Here is a 22,490-nt window from a genome sequence, read left to right on the forward strand (position 1 = left end):
TAAATAATAAGCTTTAAATTATTGGCATTTTAGGGAAACCCAAGTTCCAAACATTGTGACTGGAGTGGAGACTCTAGACAGTATAACTGTTTGTGTTGTGTGTATAATTGCTAAAGTTAATTGCATTCTATGATAATTAGAAAGAAAACGATATTAACAGAAGGGGACTGGCCAATATGTTGTCCAGAGATATGAAGCCCACAAAATTGGAAGTTTTCAGTGTGCGCCCAGAAAAATCCAGAGAACAGTGTATCCTGACCAGTGGGAAAAGTGTGTGGCCTCCTTGACTTTTGAAAAGGTATGCGTTAGGTAGTCCTAAAGCTAAGACTACCTGATGATACCTTACATTTTTATAAACCGACTAATAACCCTTGCTCAGATTCTATACTAACCAAGAAAACTTATTATAATTTAGCTTGCCATGTAGAATTTAGTAAAAAAGATACTTTCTAGTGTAAACTAGTATGATAGTCTCCTGAACAGTTATACTTAGTATTGTGGACAACTCAATTAAGGAGTTTTTCTGAGAAAGGAGCAACAATTAGGGCAATAGCTAGCTAAAACTGATGAGTTTATGAAAATATTTACAGAATCTATACACAGTTTTGAAATAATCATTCAACAAATATTTATTTGCATTTTCATAGAGACTATTCTAACGTGGGTGGCATGCAGATCACGCTAAGAAGAGTGCTACATCAGACTATTAACATCAGGCATATAATTGATTAATACTTTAGCACAGGTAGGTGAATGACCACCTTGGAACAAGGATGGAGAACACAAAAGTGCCAAGAAATACCAGGATAAAGGAAGTAATATTACATTAATTATTAAACCTCTTAAAATGGCCAAAAAAACAAATTGAGTAGATTTTTGATCAAAATAGTTCTATGAAATTAGTGCTCTGACATTAACCCCCTTCCTCCATATCACTCTATATTCTACTATATATAAACACGTGGTAAATACATAACAATGATAAGGCTTTTTCACACTGAAGAAATACAGATGAACACAAAAGAAAGCTAAATGATAGTGCAGCAAAGACCAAAGATGTCTTTCTTTCTTTCTTTTTCTTTCTTTCTTTCTTTCTTTCTTTCTTTCTTTCTTTCTTCTTTCTTTCTTTCTTTCTTTCTTTCTTTCTTTTCTTTCCTTTCTTTCTTTCTTTCTTTCTTTCTTTTCTTTCTTCTTCTTTCTTTTCTTTTCTTTTTCTTTCTTTCATTCTTTTTCTTTTTCTTTCTTTTTTCTTTCCTTTTTCTTCTTTCTTTCTTCGTTCTTTCTTTCTTCTCTTTTCCTTTCTCTTTCTTCTTTCTTCTCTTTCTTTTTTCTTTCTTTTTCTTTCTTTTCTTTTTCTCTTTCTTTCTTTTCTTTCTTTCTTTCTTTCTTTCTTTTTTCTTTCCTTTCTTTCTTTCTTTTCTTTCTCTTCTTTCTTTTCTTCTTTCTTTCTTTCTTTCTTTCTCTTTTCTTTTCTTTCTTTTCTTTCTCTCTTTCTTCTTTCTTCTTTCTTTCCTTTTTTTTCTTTCTTTCTTTCTTCTTTCTTTCTTCTTTCTTTCTTTCTTTCTTTCTTCTTTCTTTCTTTCTTTCTTTCTTTCTTTTCTTTCTTTATTTCTTTCTTTCTTTCTATCTTTCTTTCTCTCTCTCTCTCTCTCTCTCCTCTCTCTCTCTCTCTCTCCTCTCTCTCTCCTCCCTCCCTCCCTCCCTCCCTCCTTCCTTCTTCCTTCTCTCTCTCTCTCTCTCTCTTCCTCTCTTTCTCTCTTTCTTCCTTTCTTCCTTCCTTCCTTCCTTCCTTCCTCTCTTTCTTCCTTTCTTTCTTTTTTGGTGAGTGGAGGCAGGAGAAGGGGTTAATATCTGATATCAAAAAAATGCTGAATGAAGGCCCATGGTGGAATTCTTGCTGAATATTGGAAAATAAAAGCACCGCACTTGTGCTGGAAAACTAGAGGCAAATAATTGCAGAAAATTAGCCTAGGATCAGGACATAACAAAAGATGAAAATGCTTTTTAAAAAGCACAATTGCTGCTAGCATGTTCAGATCCTCAAAGACATAGGAATAATAAGTATAATACAAAGAAAAGAAATTATGGGACAGAAGTGGTCACACGTTAATAAAGGACAGAAGGTTATGCAAAAGAACAACTTGGAAATTATGAAAATAAAAAATATTATTGAAATAAACTCTGAAATGAACATAGAAAAGAGATAATTAGTGAACTGGAAGATTATCAACAAGGAAAGAATAATTATGTTGACAACCGAAATTAGAAAAAATGCATGCCAGAAAGACAATGGAGTTATTTCTTCAAAATAGGGAGTAAATATAAATATCATCCAGAATACTCTTTACTAATCTCCCAGTATGAGTTCAAAAGAATATATAATCAGACATTCAAATTCTGGATTTTGAGGAAGCTAATAAATAACATCTCTATCTTCAAAACAAGAGCAGACACGTTGAGTGATAGACCTTGGAATTAGAAATACAGAAATTAAAAATCAATTTATTTGCCAAGAAATATTAGAAGTCATGTCATCTGTTTAGTCAATTGAATTAAACAGCCTCCAAAATTGAGGAGTTTCCTGCAGAAGACAGTCATAGGTCAGGTCCCCCAGGAAACATACTCTGGCATTCTGAGATTTGAGTGCAGGAGGTTTATTAGAGAAGGCTTTTGGGAGCAACTCCTGCAGAGAATGAAAGAAACAATATTAAGACGAAGGAGAAGGTTAATTTCAAAGGAGTTGCAGCAGAGGTAATAAGCTCTGTTGGTGGGATAGTCCTTTTGAGTTCTCCCACATTTTGTTTGGTCCCACACAGCAAGAATGTCAGGCTTTTACACTTCATCTCTTCAGGAGAGGGTGTGACTTAAGCAAGGGCTCGCTTCAGTTAAGGACAATTTTCAGATTGTATCTCTACTAAGGGTCACTGGGCTTCAATACTTTTTACAACTGGAGGAAACTTATTCAGTTGTGAAAGGTGACTTGGGTGGCATCTGATAATATCCACTCTACTTAAGTGTACCATTCATAGATGTAGCAACATTACATGCAAACTTTAGAAGGTTTTTATAATTATGTTCAAAGGTTTAAGTATTAAGGAAATAGATGAGAATCTCTATGTAGAAACAGAAATGTAAAAAAAAAAATGGCATAAGTCTAGAACTAAAAAATATTTAAATTGAAAAAATCAATGACTTGGCTTAACAGAAGATTAGATATTTCAGAAGATAAGTGAACTTAAATACAGAGCAATAGAAACTATTCAAAATTGTACACACATAACAAAAAAAGTCTTAAAAAGCAGAGTTTGAATCATTTATCGGACAATAACAAGCAATCTAATGTATGTGCAATTAAATTCCCAAAGGTAGAGAGATTGGGGCAGAAAAAAAAAATCATTGTTGAAAAACGGCCAAAAATTTTCCAAATTTGGTGAAAAACATAAAACAAAGTTCAAAAAGTTCAACACAAAAAGATTACACAAACACACATGATAATCAAGTAACTGAAAATCAAAAATAAATTTAAAATTTAAATTTAAAGCAGCCAGAGAAAAGTTATATATAAGGAACTAATGATAAGAATACCTCTGACTTCACATCTTAAATATTGCGAGTAAAACAATGGAACAACATTTTCAAAATGCTGAGCAGGAAGAAATGACAAATTGAATTATATATAACTAATTCACCTCATTAACCAGAAACAAAAAGGAGAAATATCATCTCAATATATGCATGCATGCAGTGTGTGATCATCTAAATACATACAGAAAGGTGTACCAGAATTTAACACTCATTCATGATAAAAATTCTAAGAACACTGGGGATAGAAGAAACTTCAAGTTCATACTTAATGGTGAAAGAATAACTGTTTTCCTACTAAGATCAATAACAAAGCAAGGAAATCTGACTTGAAAGGAAGAAAAATTGTCTCTTCTCAGATGACATGATCTTGTACCTAAAAATATCAAGAAATCTACAAAAAAGCTACTGCAGCTAATACATGAATTTGCTCAAGTTCACAAGATATGTTATATAAAAAATAGAATATTAAAATATAAAATATTTCAAGAAAATTTAGAAAAATTAATTTTAAAAAATTTCATTAAAACAGTGTCAAAAAGTAAAATATATAAGTATAGATAATGTAAAATGTTCAAGATCTCTATACTGATAAAACATTTAGAAAAAATAAAGAGATATACTTTTTTGCATTTGTTCAAAGTCTCAAAGTTGTAGTATTTCAATCCTCCCCAAATAATCTAAATATAGAGTACAATCTCAAAAGATGTTTAGTGTAAGTGAACGAACTAATTTTTTAATATATATGGAAACAACAGCATTTCTTGAAGAAGAAATGGGTAGCCTGGTATTTCTTAGATTTGACAGAAAAAGCATAAACCAAAATTGAATATAAAAGGTAAATTGAACTTCATTAAATTTAAAAGTATTTGCTATTAGGACAACACCATTCAGAAAATGAAAAGTCAGTCTGCATATGGAGGAAAAGTCATTATCTTTTTTCTCTTCTCTTCCATTAATTCCCTTCTGTCCCTTCTCCTCCCCTCCCCTCTCCTGTGCACAAACATGCACACACACACACACACACACACCTCTGTCAAAGAACTTGTATCCTGAATATATAAAGAACTCCTACAATCAATAATAAATGTTCAAATACCCCAAATCATTAAAAACCAGCAAAAGATTTAAGACTTCACAAGTGAAGATATTTGAATGGTCAATAAGCACATTAATTCACATTAAAATGACAAGGAGATACCACCTACACAGTCACTAAAATAGCTAAAATCATCATTTTGTAATCTGATAACACAAATGTGAGCAAAGATGTGGTGTGGAGTGAGTTACTACACAGTGCATTATAGGAACAGAGGCTCAGACACAACAAAGACTTTTAACAAATGACCAGCAAATGACAGCACAAAGGGTCCTAAAGAGCAGGGTAAGAGCGTCACCAGTACCAGGAAGGCCAATGGCTCTGGTCAGTGTCGGTAGAAGACATCCTTATGAGAGGAAGGACACCCGACTCGAGGGTGGGGTATTTAAACACCCCAGGGAGAAGGAACCTTGCCACTGAAAGTTCTGGCCCTGGAAGCACCTGGAAATGCTTGTTTCCAGTGTCTGGTTTAAGGTACAGACAGGCAATTCCATTAGAACTGTTGTCTCCCCAGGGCGAATGCAAACATTGAAACACCCTTACACAATAGAAAAAGAGGGATGGGGTAGGTATAGTCTGGGAGATGGCCACTAGGCATGTCCATGACTTCTCAGCATATGAAACAAGTGGAATTCTCATTCAATACTGGCAGAGTGAAAAATGGTACAAATTCTTTGGAAAACAAGCAGCTTTATAAAAATTGTAAATTTTATAACAATAAAAATTATTAATACTGAGTGCTGGAAAAAGATGAAGATCAACTAGATCTCTCTATAAGACATTGGTGGTGGAAATAATATGACACTCTAGAAATAATTTGGTAGTCCCATAAAGTTAAATATACAAGTATCATATGACCCACCAATCCTACTTCTGGTCATTTTTCCTAGAGAAATGAACTTATATTCACACAGAAACTTGTACACAAATGTTCATAGCAGTTATGCTGGTTTGAAACTATTATGTACCCCCCAGAAAAGCCATGTCCTTTAATCCTCATTCAGTCTTGCTAAGTGGAATCTTTTTTATTATTTCCATGGAGATATGATCTACCCAATTGTGGATGACAACGTTTGATTAGATGGCTTCCGTGGAGATGTGCCTCTACCCAAGTCTGTGTTGCTTACTGGATACCTTTAAGAGGGAACCATTTCGGAAAAAGCTTTAGAGGCACCAGAACCAACATTGCCGACAGAACGGACAGTGCGAGGGTGGGGGTGGGGGGAAGCCATTGAAGAAGCCTAGAGAGAAAGCTAGCACATGTCACCATTTGCCTGTCCAGCTGAGGGAAAAATCCCAAACATCATCGGCCTTCTTGAACAAAGGTATCTTTATCTGGATGCCTTAATTTGGACATTTTTTTAGAGCCTTGTCTTAATTTGGGCATTTTCATGGCCTTAGAAATGTAAACTCGCAACTTCATAAATTCCATTTTTTTGAAAGCCTTTCCATTTCTGGTATATCGCCTTCCAACAGCTTACAAACTAACACAGCAGTTATTTGTAAAAGCCAAAAAATAGAAACAACCCAAATCTCATTCAGTTGATGAAAGGATAGACAAATGATGGTACTTACATACAAATAGATAGGCAATAAAAAGCAATAAACAGGAACAAACTATTGATACATACAAAGGCTTGGATGAATCTCAAGAGTATATGCTAAGTGTAAAAAAGCCAGTGGCAACAGGTTATATATTATATAACTCCATTTATATAAGAGTCTCAAAATGACAAAATTATAGCTATGAAGAACAGATCAGTGATTGCTACTGGTTAGGTTTGTGACTAAAAAGGGAGAGCAAAGGAGCTTCTTTAGGATGATGGAACAATCCTGTATTCTGATTGTGATAATAGTTACATGACTTTATAATATGATAAAATTTTATAGAACTAAAAGTGAAAAAACATCGTGAATGTAAAAACTAATGTGAAGTCCTAGTAAGGTCTGTAGTTCAGATAATAATATAGTACTGATATTCACTCCCTGGTTTTGGTAATTATGCTAAGTAAGTAAAATGTTATTATTGGGACAAGCTGGGGGAGGGTACACAGGGAATTCTCACTATTATTTTTTGTGTCTTCTTTGTGAGTTTAAAATTATTTCAAATTAAAAGTTTTTAAATAATTGAACTGAATATTTAAGGTCTGTGCATTTCATTGCATGTAAATTATATTTCTATAAAAATTTTAAGGTGCCTTCCATACCCACATTTGTTATATAACAAGACCTCTGTACTTTTGTAGCTTATCCTATTGCTTAGTTTGTAATATCAGTCAAAAGTGTTATTTTCCATTAGTTATACTCAAGGACTCCCCTCAATAGAAAACCATATACACACAACCAAAATAATAATACATATTTTAAGGGACACGGATATTTATACATATATATATATTTTTTAACATGGGCAGGCACCAGGAATCGAACCTGGGTCCTCGGGCTTGGCAGGCAAGCATTCTTACCTACTGAGCCACCGTGGCCCGCCCAACATATTTTAAACATATTGGAATGAATTCCTGGGAGAGAGGAGAATGGAAATGTTGAACAGGGATAGTGGTGATAGATTAAATAAATAAACAAGAAATGGGGGGTGCTCGACGACAGTAATGTTTTATGAATGGAGAGGTATGCATAACTCAGATTTCTGCAACTGAGATTAAAAAGTTTTTAAAATCTCCTAAATGTCTAGGAAGATATAAACAATGATATGGTATGTTCATAGATTTTCATGTTATTCAAGCTGTTAAAATGAATTAATTAAATCAAGATCACAAAGATATAATTTAGGGTTAAAAAAAGCAAGCTGCAGAAAAAAGACATCTTTTATATTAATTTTGAAAAAATACTCAGTTTTAAATACATATATACATAAAATATACAATGTAGCTCATAAGAGGACTAACTCTTTTATCACATTATTTTCTTTTAAAAAAATCTGTGTAACTTGTAAATAGGTGTTTATTATTGCGTGTTTCTTTACTTCTCAAAAGGCAAAATTTTAAAAATAAATATTCAATAAAATCTTGTAAAGAGAAAAAGCAGATTATAGTGCAGAGAGAACCTTGAGAAAGGAAGGAGGAACCCCCTGTTTTCTTATCAAGTGAGATGGAATCTTTATTTTTAATTAAGCGGCCAGGGCTGGAGCTGAACCAGGATCCACATACTTGAAAAGTCCTGTTCCCAAATGCATACAGACCCCTCGTCTTCATTATGTCGGAAAAAGTTGTTGCAAACCTTGTAGATGAGGCTATAAAGGAGATCTGTTTAAGAAAATATTAAGCATTAACTTAAAACTGCTTATTCTGTTATAAAGATACACAGTGTTTTAGAAGTCAATGTAAATTTTTACAGAATAAGTGTTGAATGCCTGGGTCTTCAGTTATCACCAGGTAATCAATATATTCAATTTGTATATTAAAAAAATGATTTTCCTTTGTTTTCTCTATTTGTTAACACTAAGAGAAAGAAAGACATTCAGTTTGAAAACCGATGTTTTCAGAATAGAATCCAAATATTAGTATAGAAGTGGCCATACCAGCTGCCCTGAGGGACATGTGACTATCCATTTAGAAAATGTCTAGGTTTGCACTTATGCTACATCATTGTGAAATTATGTGTTCCTTTTAAATTTCACGTGTAAATTTGATTTCTTGTTATAATCTGGCCTATAGTTAGTGATTAGATTAATTGTTTACTGTATCAGAAGAAGCAATCTTTTCAATGTTATGACTTACATGATAATGCATTTTTTGGAAGGCACATGTTAACAAATATTTTTTTGACATAAAACTTTTGTCTCACTTGATAAAGAGTGGGATTTCTACTTTGAAAGTGTGAGTTGTGAAATTAAGTGATCGAACTGGAACAAATAAAACGTGATTTTTAATTTTTTTTTTTTTTTTTTTTAAAGGAAAGACAGAGAGAAGGAAGGAAGGATAGAAGGAAGGAAGAAAGGGAAACATTTTTAAACATTTTCTTGTTTTATTGTATTCTGTTTCTCCGTTTTTGTTACATGGGCTGGGGCCGGGAATCGAACCGAGGTCCTCCGGCATAGCAGGCAAGCACTTTGCCCGCTGAGCCACCGCGGCCCGCCGTGATTTTTAATTTTGAGGCTTATAGTCAAAAGTCAGCCTAGCCAGAAGGATCCCTTACTATATAATGAGTCTCACTGAAATTTTGGTAACAGTTACTTTGGTTACTTTTAACTCAGTATTTATGGAGCTTATTGACCAGTAGACATCTATTCTTGTGTAATGAAATACATTTTAGAAAGAATGTGTAACATTTTTTCCTAATAATCGCAAATATAAACTGGAAGCCAATTTTTATTTATTTCAGTTTAAGCAGTTTTCCACTGAGGTTTTTTGATAATACAATTATATCACTTTTCTAGATGCATCAAAAAGTGACATACTTATAAATTGGTTCCATTCCTGGTTAATCAATAGCAATACTTGCTTACTTAATGAAATGGAGTCATACAGACACCAATTAACATGACAAATATAAATAAATTCTTGCAGGAACTACTTCAAAGATCTGAATCTTGTACAAAGAATGTATAATATTGGCGTTTAGGGGGAAAACTGCTATTGCATGCTATGGGCTATGTTTAGCAGGAAGACATCAACCGTACCACAGTAATACTATGGTAAATATTGGGGGGCAGAATTTTGGGGAGGTTTGGATTTTCTATTTGGTGAGGTTATGTTTATTGGTTATTTTTCCCATGGGAGCAATGAAAATTGTCTAAAATTGAGAGTGTTGATAGATTGTTGACATTGGACATTATATATGATGCCCAATGGATGGAGGTGGCTGAAGGACACACTGACTGAGTAGACTGGTGAACTCTGGTGTATGCTTATGATCGAATATTGTGACACCACAAAAAGGAATGAAGTCATGAAGCATGCAATGTTGTGAATGAACTTGGGGTTATTATGTGATGCAAAATAAGCCAGAAACAAAAGAGAAAATATCGTATGGTCTCATTTAGTAAATACGTCTAAGAAAATTGGGGCCTAGATTGTAAACTGTTATAGTAGCCCCATTTAGTCTAGTGGTAATTGTTATTTCTAAATTTTTGAGAGGCTGTGCTATATATGTATAACCTGGTATTTCCCTGGAACTTTGGGTACCTGTGTGACACCTAAGACTCAGAGTTGGAGTTCTGTAGTTCTGAAGGTCAGCATTGCCACATAAAACTACTGTTAAAGAAATTGAAAAATATCAGGCTTCAATGAGCGATAAGAACAAAACTGATTGAGTCAGGACTAAGGTAAATCAGAAAATAGGAATAAGGAAGACATTGTCTGTATTTTTGAACTTTACCTAGTCTATGAGATCAAAGGAAGAACGGTTTATTTTGTCCAAAACCTAAGTTTTCTGTATGGAATATCTAACACAACCTGTATGGATAAATATTTAAACAACCCAAACAAGGGAGCCCAGAATGGGCGTGAGGGCTTAGTAATTCTGTATAACTTAATGTAATGCCTGGATACATCCCAGAGTATGTTGAGCAGATAATTAAAAATTATTGGCAAAGTCCCTCTAGTGATGGAGTTTAAAATACGGAACTATTAGACTTTACCACTGGGGAAACCCCTGATACTGTCTCAAATATTAGGGGCTCTCAAATCAATAGACCAAGCCCTTAATCTTGCAGTTTGCTTTTATGAAGCTTATTTATGTAGCAGAGACACTTAGCCTACCGATAGTTATGCCTAAGAATTATTTCCAGAGGACTTCATTTGGTGTTTAGATATGGCCTCTCCCTCTCTAAGCCCAACTCTGCAAATGAAATTACCCTCCCACCTAAGTGGGACATGACTCAGGGGCAGAAGTCTCCCTGGCAACATGGTATATGACTCCCAGGATGAGCCTGGCCCTGGCACTGTGAGATTGACAATACCTTCCTGATGAAAAGAGGAAAAATAATTGTAATAAATAAGGTATCAGTGGCTGAGAGAGTTCATAGAAAGTCGAGAGGCTACTCTGGAGGCTACTCTTATACAAGCTTCAGCAAGATATTGCTATTTATCATAGTTTGCTAAACCTCAACCAAAACCAATTCTGCCATCCCTAAAGAAACACTTAGGGCTTTAACTGAAATTCTACAAAGGTTCCACTATGATTACTTTCCACAAACAAGTACAACCTCCAGGTGGGTTCCTAAGCCAGACAAGTCCTGAAACCCAGGGGGCTAGCCTCTCCAGTACATGTAGTTCCATCCCCCATCCCATATTATTGACAGCTCTTTCCAAAATGAAAAAGTTAGAAGGGGCATAGCCCAAATACCCCTAATTTATTGGGAGAAAGATCAAAGGAGAAGGTGGAGTTATAAGAGAGAAGATAGGATTTAACAAATGAATATGATTGCTGAATCATTATATTTATATTTCTTTTCACCTCCAGTATCTTGGAGCAACTAGAAGTAAACACCTAAAATTGTGCAATTGTAACCCATACCAAACTCTGAAATCTGTTCTACAACAAAGTGTTGTCGTGTGCTTTGAAATTTATTGCTTTTTTGTATAAATGTTATTTTTCACAATAAAAAAAGGTTTTAAAGAGTGAAACGTTCATGCATATGCAACAGGAGGAAGGTGGAAATAGGAATATGAAGGAGAAGGGCAAAGTACTGAATTTGCAAGAGGTTGATCTTTAGATTATGGATTTGGGAGTTTTTACAGCTCATCATTTGGGGACAGCTTTTTAACCACAGTGGTTGTTTTATGGCTTTATTTTGCTGTATTTAAATTGTTCTAACATCAAACATTAAGGACAATGTGTTTTCTCATAGATTTCAAGCATATTGTGGTTTGGCTAAGTCCCAGTTGCTTTGAGACTGCTTTGCTTTCCCTGATGACATCTCCCCTCCCCGTCCCCCATTCCCAGGCAGAATCCTGATAAATTCATATTTAAAGATATTAAACAGTGTGTAAAATAATATTTTTTGGGCAAGAAGAATATTTCAGGTTCAACCCAAACTAGTGATAAAATTTCAAGGGTAATTTTAAATGAAATATAGGATCTAATTTTGTCTTTAAAATAATGTATCTTGATTATTTTGTCATTACTCCAAAATTAGACAAAACTCATTTTTATATTGGCAATGGTTGTGATGAGAAGGTGAAGTTGTTCTGTGACTTTTAATAAATAAATATGGATTTAAAAGCATTTCGTGGAATTTTAATGATGACTAATACTTATAAATGGTAAAATATAAATATTCCAGATAATATGCCAGTATGACATTTGTAGCATTCAATTTAGAATTAAATTATAAACTGGTAAACAGATAATGTTAAGCTGTTTAAATTTTCATCAGCTGTCTTTGACATTGATTTTCATCAAAATTACTGTACTAAAATGTTTTCTTTTGTTGTTCTGACTCAAATAGCAAACCTCAATTTTAAAATCGGCTCTTATTTGCAAAAAGTGCTTTGACATAGTGCATTTGTTCTGCCTGGGCAGCAATAAAGGATTGTGGTATCATTTTGAAGAAGGTTGTTTGACAGAGTCTGCTTGTTTATTTGGGGTAATGTGAGCTGCATCTAGAAAATGCCATATTTTGTTTCATGATTGTATACATTCTCTCCTATTGCTCCCAGGCAAGACTTATAAGCAGAAAAGACACGGATTTAGACCTATTTTCCATGACCAGTGGAAGTGCTTTGTCTGTGAACAGAGAAAAAAAAAAATCAGTCACACAGACACTCAGCGGGATCTTCAAGTAAGTTGTGGTTTCCTTCAGAATTAATTTAGAAATCACAGATGAATTGATGGAACCTAATGCCAACAAGCATTCTTTTACAGATAGGGGGTAACAGGCCAGCAGCCAGAATTGCCCAAAATGTCTATTTGCATTTTTCTTTCTTTAAATGTCTTCCTTTGATATAAACAAAATTAAATTATTTCTAAAATTAACAGCATCGGGTTTTATTTTGATTGTGTTCTGTGAGTTAATAGCTTTTTTTTTTTTTGCCCCCTGTGGATCATATTGGATTCTTTTCTAAGGGAAATTTTTAGCTAATTGTAAAAAATTGGATTCGAATAATGGCTTGTTTCCCCATTCTTAAAATGGGAATGATAATAGAAATATGTACTTTTTAGAGATGTGAGGGTCAAATGGAGACCATTTAGAACAGGTGGTACAAAATAAGCTGTTAATATATGTTCTTTATAATCACCACCAACACAAAGCTGTAAAAAGAGACTCAGCTGAGCTTAGATATTAAAGTCTCCAGTTTCTAGAGACTTAGGCTAATTAGCTTGGCTTATAAGAAACTTACTTTTACTACTTGACTACTTATTTTTACTACTGACTGAAAAACTTGGTTTTGCCTATTATTATATAGAAATCCTTTAACCTTCAAAATCCTTAGGACCAATGTCTCCATGGCCCTGGGCCAACCATTATAGCTTTGATATTTTGAAAGTATTTTTTCCTCTAGTTTTGTTTTTGTTTTTTTTTTCCTCTCTCTCTCTCTCTCTCTCTTAAAATTTGTCACCTTGTTAAAGCTCAAGTATTTCTTTTAGCTCTGGAAGCCAAATCTGGAGAGCAGATCATTGGCTGCAGCCGTAGAACTTTCCTGAAGCCTTTGACCTTTTCCAGATATTCCTTTCAAAGTTTCTGTTGTACAGTAATGGCAAATATCCTGGAATCAGATAAACTCAGGTTTTAAATCTTAGTTCCAGCATCACATATGAATTGTGTGACCTTAGGTAAATTATTTAACTTCTAACGATGAGTGTACTTATCAGTAAAAATGGGGTTAATGATGTTCACCTCATAGGGTTTTGCTGAAGAATAACTGAATAAAAATACATATAAAGTTGTGATATATTGCCTAGCATACATAAGGGCTTAAAGAATAATGCCTGTTTGCTTTCCTTTTTTGTTGTTGTATATTTTATAAGGTTGTTGAATAATTTTAAAACAACCCCAATAAAATTGCCTTCCCTTTCTCTGTGTTAAATCAGACCAGAACCAGCTATATCAAGCAATACTGTCTTTACTTAGAGACTTTCTTAAATTGTCTGTCCCTTTTCTTTTAGGCCTACTCTCTTAGGCCAAGGCAGTCATCTGTTTTTCTATTCCATCTAATGTTTAAAAAGCAATGAAAAGGACTACATTCTCATTCAAACAATGCCATTTATAAAATGAACATCTCAAGAGATTCCTTCATTTGTGCAATATTTTGGCAACACATTTTATTTCATTAAGCAGTTTTGGTTTTTTCAATTCATTTCCCCATATAATAAAGAATGTGTCACAATAATAATGTTATTGCTATAGCAATTTACGGCTTTAAAATTACATTTAATTATCTTCTCTGCTTTATAATGGAATATTTTTATTTTACAGTTAATTTAAAGGAGACTCAGAGATCTTAATTAATTTACCTTTAGCACAAAAATCTAACAAAGGAGAACAAGGACTTGAACTCAATTTTGCTCATTCCAATTCCAATGCTATTTTGTCTTTTATTCTACAATGAACTAACATATATAGATTTATTGGCAAAAGAGTAGAACATAAATTAATGTAATTCTTGTCGTTCATTCATTCAAGAATCATTTATTGAAGGCTCAGCGACTTATTATATGCCTGGTATTGGTTTCCAGTTGCTTCTTTCTGATTGTTTCTGCATTTTCAGGACACACTCCATTTTCAAAGTTAGCAGGGATTGAGAACGCATGATACCTCTATAATAATGCATAATCAGCCCAATATTCAAGCTTTTCTTTGGGCATGCTTATACTTCTCATAAAATATAAACCCATTTAATATGGTACTGAATTCTCTGAATAAGGAAAAATATTGTTCAGAAATGAAGAAATCAATGCAACTGAACCAAGTTAGGAAGACTTCTTGGAGATGATGTACTTTATTTGTACCTAGAATAATAATTAGAATTTAAATGAGGAAAGAAGTGGAAGGAATCCCTCTAAACAAAGCAGAAGTTACCATATGAATATATATTTGTGGGGCATTGAGGACATTAGTGTGTCTCAATCAGAGATACTACATACTGAAGTAGTGGAAAATAAGGTTGGATTAAAAATGAGACCTAATTTGAGATAAATTTGTAAAGAGTGGAGTACTTAGACTTTCTTACTAACATGAGTAACTAATGAATATTTCTAAAATTAGTGTAATGTTTTAGAAAGTTTAATTAGTTGAAGAGAAGTATTCTGATCTGCCCTAAAAATACACACTGCCTTCAATATATTCAGAGTAATTCTACAGCTCTTTCAAGAAGTCTTATTTTGGTTTTAAGAAGTGCTATGTGAAATAGTTTACTTGATGTCCACGCCCAATATTTACAGATTGAAAGATGAATGGTGGAGCTAAAGCAAATGTAGACTCCAAAGACAGCCATTAAGGTTTACTCTGAATGGACTAAGCATGTTCCAATAATATAATTTTAAATTTGCAAATTAAGAATTATTAGCTCAGGGTGCATAGGTGGTTCAGTAGTAGAATGCTCACCTTCCATGCAGAGACCCAGGTTCAATTCCCAGACCACGCTTTCCGCCCCCCCCCCAAAAAAATGTGTTATTAGCTCGTTGTGTGTGCATGCTTGTCTGTATGTGTGTATGTGTAATATATATACATATATGTATATAATATGTATAATATTACATATATAATATGTGCATATCTACATTGTATTCATATAATGTGCATTATAATCTTACACTGACTAAACTTGGAAGTTAAATACTATATGTATTTGTAGGTCATTATATAAAACATACATCAATCAGGATAGCAAGCAAGTGCAAAACACTGCTACAGGCCGTGAAGAAAGTGCAAAGATGAATTGTGCATCTAGCACATAGCAAACACTCACTAAGAAAATAAATGAATAAATAAGTCATCATTGCAGCTCTCCTATATATCACCTTATTTTTCAATGGATATTGTATTCTCTACAAAAAAGAAAAGCACTTCCATTAATATTCTGTGGAATTCTCTCTACCCTATGTGTGTGGGATTTAAACTAAAAGAGTTGCAGACATTAAAGTAAGGTTGTAATAAACTATAAATAGCATTCTATTATAGAATTCAGTTAACGCAAACATGGAATTTTGAATGCCTTGGGCTCATCAGGGAGAAAACTGTTTCTCAGAAGACCTAAGCAAACTCCCTTCCAGATTCAATTGGCCACAACACTGTCATACTAAGTTATAATACTTATTGTTTATTGCCCTTTTTCCCTGCTAGATTGTGTGTTCCAGAAGGGTAAGGATATTTGTCTGTTTTGTGTAATGAAGTATCCTAGATACTTAGGACAACTCCCTGGTACATGAAAAGCCCTTTGATATATATTTGATGACTGGAGCAATGAATGGGTGGATGGATGCATGGATGGATGAATGAATGAAAAATAAATGAATATGGCTATACTTAGATGCATAAAATCTAGGAAAGAGAGTATCTAGCATTTTCATACTCCACAGTGGGTGCAAACTGTACTGCCCTTCCAGGAGGGTAGACGATTGACTATTTGGTAGATATTCAAGAACATCCACCATAGCTTCTAAGAACACTTGACCTGTCCAAAATTCTGATTCTGTAAACATTAAAGTGTTTGGTTTTTCCGAAGGATAACTGCTTCATTCCAGATGAATTTTTCAAGCAACCCAATGATAAAATGCAAGTTTCCACCAATAGGAAAATGGATCCAGCCTATTTGAGGCCAACCCTGTCATTTATTTATTCAAAACATTTAGTGAATGCTATTTGAATGTCCTATTAGATGGGGGGAGAGCGGTGAGCAAGACCAGCATAGTTCTGGCAATCATGGAGCTTATGACTTACATAAATATATGCTGTGGCAGTCTAGGTCCAGCCAAGAGATAGATATCATACAGTTAGTTAAGCAGGGAAAGTTTAATACCATAATTATTAGCTGTACTAAAGGAGAATCTGTAATATATAAGGGAATTCTAGAGCTGAGGGACAGTACCCAAGAAATGTTAAATTTGGAAGACTTCAAGCCAAGTTGGAGGCATGGTTGAGAACAAGCAGCAGAGATGTTCACTGGTTGGCCAGGCCAAACTTTATCTGGACTTGGTGAGCAAACAATAGGCAACCCTCAGGAGTGCAGGCAGGAGCAGGTGAGTAGCATTCAGTGGCATGGAAGTGCATGAGAATGGGTGCCAGCAAGGTCAGATACAGTGAAACTGGGCATTTGCAAGGGCAGAAAGTGAGGCAGGCTTTGGTTTCCACATTGAGAGGCCTATGCTAGGCCAAGTCTGCAAGGTTGCAGAAGGATTGTGCTTGGGGCCTCTGGGTCTTAAAGATTGTGCCAGATGTACATAAATCCACAAAGCACATCCCAGCCCCATCCCAACCCCTAACCTGTGCAGGAAATTGCTGAAGCCTGTTCCTCCTGCAGTGTTCATCAGATGCCCTCTACTGAGAAAGCATAATTGTGCTCACGTTAAAGGAGAACAGCTTGAAGGAATCTCTTCATTTAACACAGCATATATTGATGGTTGCTAAAAGACAATAAATTGATGACTGACAAGCATATATATCTGCATTAAATTGCTGATCCCTGAATATAATTATATATTTGAATATGTGAAACAGGCATATGTGTGAAGAACACCTTTATAAAAGTAAGCTGGATTCAATTTTCTCTTTAAAAGAGATTCACAGCTTGGAATAAATTTAAGTTCTCATATTAGTTATTCATAGCATTTTAGTCTAGGAAATATGTTTGAGTGAAATTGAGGAAACACATAAGGCCTCAAATTGTCGAGAAAGTATTGTTCCATGCTTTGTTTTCTCTTTCTTTTAAGTTTCATATGCTACTTCCAGCCCACAAAACCATGTCATTAATAAGGGGAAACAATACTAAATGTTTTGGTTTTCTAGCTGCTACATAAATACCATGCAATGGCTCTACTTAACAACGGGAGTTTTTACTGGCTCACAGTTTTGAGGCTAGAAGTCTAAAATCAAGGCATCAACAAGGCAATGCTTTCTTCCCAAAGACTAGCATTCTGGGGCTGGCTGCCATCAACCCTTGGTCCTAGCCCTTTTTGTCACTTGGCAATGCACATGGTTATATCTTCTCCTTTCTCCTTTGAATTCCATTGGTTTCCTACTCCTGGCTTTTCTCCCATTGCTTTCTGTTTCTGCATCCAATTTCCTTTGCTAATAAAAACTTCAGCCATATTTGATTAAAGCCCACTCTCATTCAGTTTGGGCACACGTTAACTAATAATAGCTTCAGATGTTCTATTTAAAAATGGGTTCACACCCACAAACCTAAGGTTGGGACCAGAAGAAGTCTTTTGTGAGGGACGTAGTTCAATCCCCTACTGTGTATGACATCCCTAATTTGGAGTTACGAGGTACAAAGGTGAGGGGCAGCTAAGGTGTTGACTGCATCTTAAACACTAGTGAGAGACAATGTGTTATTTCTCATCGTATGTGTATAGAGATAAAGCAATTTGATTTCTGGCCCTGACTTGGCTCCTCACCAGCTTGTTTGTGACTTTGGTTAAGTCATTTTGAGACTCCTATGTACATTTAGGAGACTAGAGGCAGCCTGGCATAGGAGAAAGAAATTTGAGAGGCCAGATTTGAATTTGAATAGCATTTCTCACACATACAATTTTTGTGAGCTTGGATAAGATACTTGATATTTGGTTTATCCACCTGAAAAATAACATGATGAAAAGTAGAAGAAAATATAAATATATATTTTGGACTCATGTGGGAAGAAGGAAAGAAAAACAAGCAAACATAGTTTCCAAATCCTTTATTGTTTTAAAGTTCCATAATTCCACAACTGGCACAATAAGATTTTGTATATGACAATTTCCCAATGTAAAAGCAATAGAAGATATTTCTGATGTTTTTGTTTTGTTTTCTGATGTTTTACAGTTAGAAAAATCACGCCAATAACTGAACTTTTTCTCCATGCTGGAATATTTCTAAATGACCCTGATTTCAAACATTGTTTAAGTTGTCTCTAATTACTTTAGCTAAGCACAGTCAAACAAAAGGGGAAAAAATAAATCTTTTCTTTAAATGTTTTCCAAGATCAGAAAATTCCATCATCTGCAAGAACCAACAGCTATTTTTTAAAATCAAGTTGAACTTCAAAAAGCTAAAAGTGATTCTAAAACTCAGCATGCTTACTGAACTAATTGGGTTTAAAAACATTCTGCTGTAAATATTTAGTGGTTGATAATTAAATGTTTCAATATATCTTAAAAGGAAAAGAAAAAAAATCCTGTTGAGAACCTAACCAACACATCATGGTATAGCATTTGAAAATTATCTTTAGCTTAATATTTGCTTTTTTGAAAGTTTCTTGTAAAGTGCACATTAAGAATTTAAAAGAGCGTGTTAGGTAGGGTGGTACGACAGTGGCTCAGTGGCAGCATTCTCACCTGCCATGCCAGAGAACCGGTTTCCCAGTGCCTGCCCATGCAAAAATAAATAAATAAATAAAAAGAGGGAGCTGAGTATATAGACCTACAGGTATAAGGTAATTTAATAATTGAGTTATCCTTAGAGTTATTACTAAAATCTTTGAAATTTTATACAAATGTAAAATGCTATTGTGGGAGAAATAAATGAAAAGGATGCTAGACAGCTGTCTTCTTTGGGAGAATTTGCGTTTTTCCAATTAACAGGGCTATAATAAGGTTGCTTTGGTTTTAATCTAATTAATTCTCTTGCACAATAATAAGTAGATAACCCAGGCTTACACTCTCTTGTGATATTTTTTGTTTTGAAAAGCAGCATATGTTTTGAAAAAAACGCTAAGATTTTAATGGGCCAAAATTGACAGACAGAGAGTAGTTCTCTTCTTGAAGAAAAGGTTAATTATACTTTAAATCTATCCTGAATGAATTATACCTTTAAATTTACTTGTGGCCATTTTATTCAACAAGCATCTTTGAGCACCTATTCTATATTAAGCATATTTTGTGTTGTAGATAAATTTCTAATTTCAAAATCAATTAGATATCAAATATCTAAACTTTAAAAAAAAATAAACCAACCTCCATACTTTATAGTTACACTTAAGATAGCAAATGTTGCAAAATTTTTTAAATTAGAACTTAAATTTATTTTCAAGAATTAAACATATTTCATTTTTTGGTAATTCAAAATGAAAAGCAATGTCTATTGTGTGAAATAGCTTTGGTTTTTCTCTCTGAAAGTATTAATAATAAACTCTGGGGTGCATGGGTAGTTCAGTGGTAGAATGCTCACCTTCTATGCTGGAGACAGTGCTCAATTCCCAGACTATGCACCTAAAAATAATAATAGTAATGATAATAATAGTAGTAATAATAATAGACTCTGTCAATTGCAAAGATGTGTTAATGATTGAAGAGTTAAGTTTTGGCCTGGAGGACATGCCTCTGTCCTCACCAATTGTCTCTCTCTACCCTACAGTAAGGAAACTTGTGTAAGTGAGAAATGTATGTTAGTAAGTCACAGTCTGGGTAACCCCAATTACTATTTCTAAGAGCATTCCAAAATAGACTACATATGGGTATGCTATCAAAATCCGACAATGCTATCAAAACATAGGCCATTGTTATCTTTTTAGGTAATTATAATTCTTGCTAATGGACTATCTCTCGCTGTTCAAAACCATCAAGGAGACTTTTTCAGCATAAACAATGCAGAAATATCTGTGATTTATTGTCCCTTGCCTTTCAAAGCAAATTACATTCCCATCATATTGTTAAAGAAAGAGAACACTATAATTACAAGGTATGTTTATATTACCAAGTTTCTTACCTGGATCATAATTTCACAATTTTCATTTTTTATGAAAATAAATAAAATGCAGAGCAAAAAAGAACATAAATGAACGGTAGCTCCACTTCCTAATTCTTGCCATATTACCAAATATAACTACAACTATAAATGATTTTATTTTAATTTATAAATATACTATTATCACCAGCAGGTCTTCATAGGTTTATTTACCTGCCCATTTTGTCCTCATGTTGCTTTCCAAGCCTGCCTCCCCTTTGAAATTTCCCCTTTTCAAGGTTCTAAAGTGCCAATTAGCATTTTGACCATTTTTGTAATGCTATTACTTCCTACTAGTCCCTCAGCTTAAATTTATAAATGAATGATTTCTTCACTGGATTTTTAGAAACTTTTTGCATTTAACTTAATTTTCTGTCACATATAGTGATCAAAAAGTGAATAAAATATAGGTTGGATCATGTTCCCGCTTATGTATTTTCAGTCTAGACTGAAATTGTAAGTGAAAATATAATAGCTTAGGTTTTGACTCAGTTGTCCATTAATTAGTATGTTGGTTTTACTTGTACCTGACCTTTAGAAAATCCAGGCAGTTATACAATTCTGAAGCGCAGTTTCCCTTAGATAATATCGTATAGAAAATAAAGAAGACACAAGTGTTTAGTGTCTATTTTTCCAAGGTTCAAAGGAGACACTACTAATTAAAATTATTTTATTAAACTGTGTCCATGTAATGCTGCCATAATCAGTCAACTATAGGAGTAATTTTTGAACAACTTTAGAATTTCTGGTAACACTGTTTACAAAGAGCATTGTTGGATAGACTCTAAGACAAGATAAGTAAAGAATGAGAAAGTCTGAAAAAAATCCTTTGATGAAATAATTCATAAATTTAAAAAATCTTGTAAGATATAAGATCATATAGATATTGATATTGACATCAATATAAATATATCTTTCTCTTGTTTTCTTATTTATGGAAATATAAATAGCATTGTTTTTCACTGATAATTTTATTCATTTTTAGCTTCATAGGCTTTATTTTCAAGTGTGCTGGTTTGAAAGGATGTACGGACTCTAGAAAAGCCATGTTTTAATCAAAATCCCATTTCGTAAGGGCAGAATAATCCCTATTCAATACTGTATGTTTGAAACTGTAATCAGATCATCTCCCTGGAGATGTGATTTAATCAAGAGTGGTTGTTAAACTGGATTAGGTGATGACATCTCTCCACCCATTTGGGTGGGTCTTGATAAGTTTCTGGAGTCCTATAAAAATGAGGAAACATTTTGGAGAATGAAGGAGATTCAGAAAGATCAGAGAATGCTGCAGCACCACGAAGCAGAGAGTCCATCAGCCAGTGCTTTGGAAATGAAGAAAGAAAACACCTCTTGGGGAGCTTCATGAAACAGGAAGCCAGGAGAGAAAAATAGTAGATGACACTGTGCTCGTCATGTGCCCTTCCAGCCGAGGGAGAAACCATGACTGTGTTCACCATGTGCCTTCTCGGATGAGAGAGAACCCTGAACTTCATCGGCCTTCTTGAACCAAGGTATCTTTCCCTGGATGCCTTTGATTGGACATTTCTATAGACTCTTTTTAATTGGGACATTTTTTCGGCCTTAGAACTGGAAACTAGCAACTCATTAAATCCCTCTTTTTAAAAGCCATTCTGTTTCTGGCATATTGCATTCTGGCAGCTAGCAAACTAGAACAGCAAGTAATGGACAAGTCTTTCCATTTTAAAGCACCCGAAAAGCAGATATCCAAATCAATTTGCTTCCCTAATGATTTTCTTTATGGTATTATTACATTAGTAACATACTTTATTGCTGAGTATTAAACAAAATATTGACCCATTAAGATAAACCTTAGTTATGAAAAGCCAAGTTTGAATTGTGCTACTATCATTTGTTTTGAGCAAGTAATTAACTACCTAGAATCAGTCTCCTCATTTTTAAAATGAGGATGATGGTATGTATCTTGCAGAGTTGTGGTGAGGACTGAAAGAGACACTGAATGTAAAC

The 22,490-nt window shown here is 34.1% G+C and overlaps 1 protein-coding gene across 1 annotated transcript in view; it reads left to right on the plus strand.

Annotated features, from left to right (window-relative positions):
• LRRIQ1 (leucine rich repeats and IQ motif containing 1) overlaps nt 1–22,490 on the plus strand; it is a 240,336-nt gene that overhangs the window by 209,760 nt on the left and 8,086 nt on the right. Inside the window, 2 exon segments of the mRNA XM_077111533.1 lie at nt 12,304–12,377; nt 12,379–12,425. Of these exon segments, the coding sequence (XP_076967648.1) occupies nt 12,304–12,377; nt 12,379–12,425 (121 nt within the window).

The sequence above is a fragment of the Tamandua tetradactyla genome, chromosome 7 (genome assembly GCF_023851605.1).
Source record: "Tamandua tetradactyla isolate mTamTet1 chromosome 7, mTamTet1.pri, whole genome shotgun sequence".
Taxonomy (NCBI): domain Eukaryota; kingdom Metazoa; phylum Chordata; class Mammalia; order Pilosa; family Myrmecophagidae; genus Tamandua; species Tamandua tetradactyla.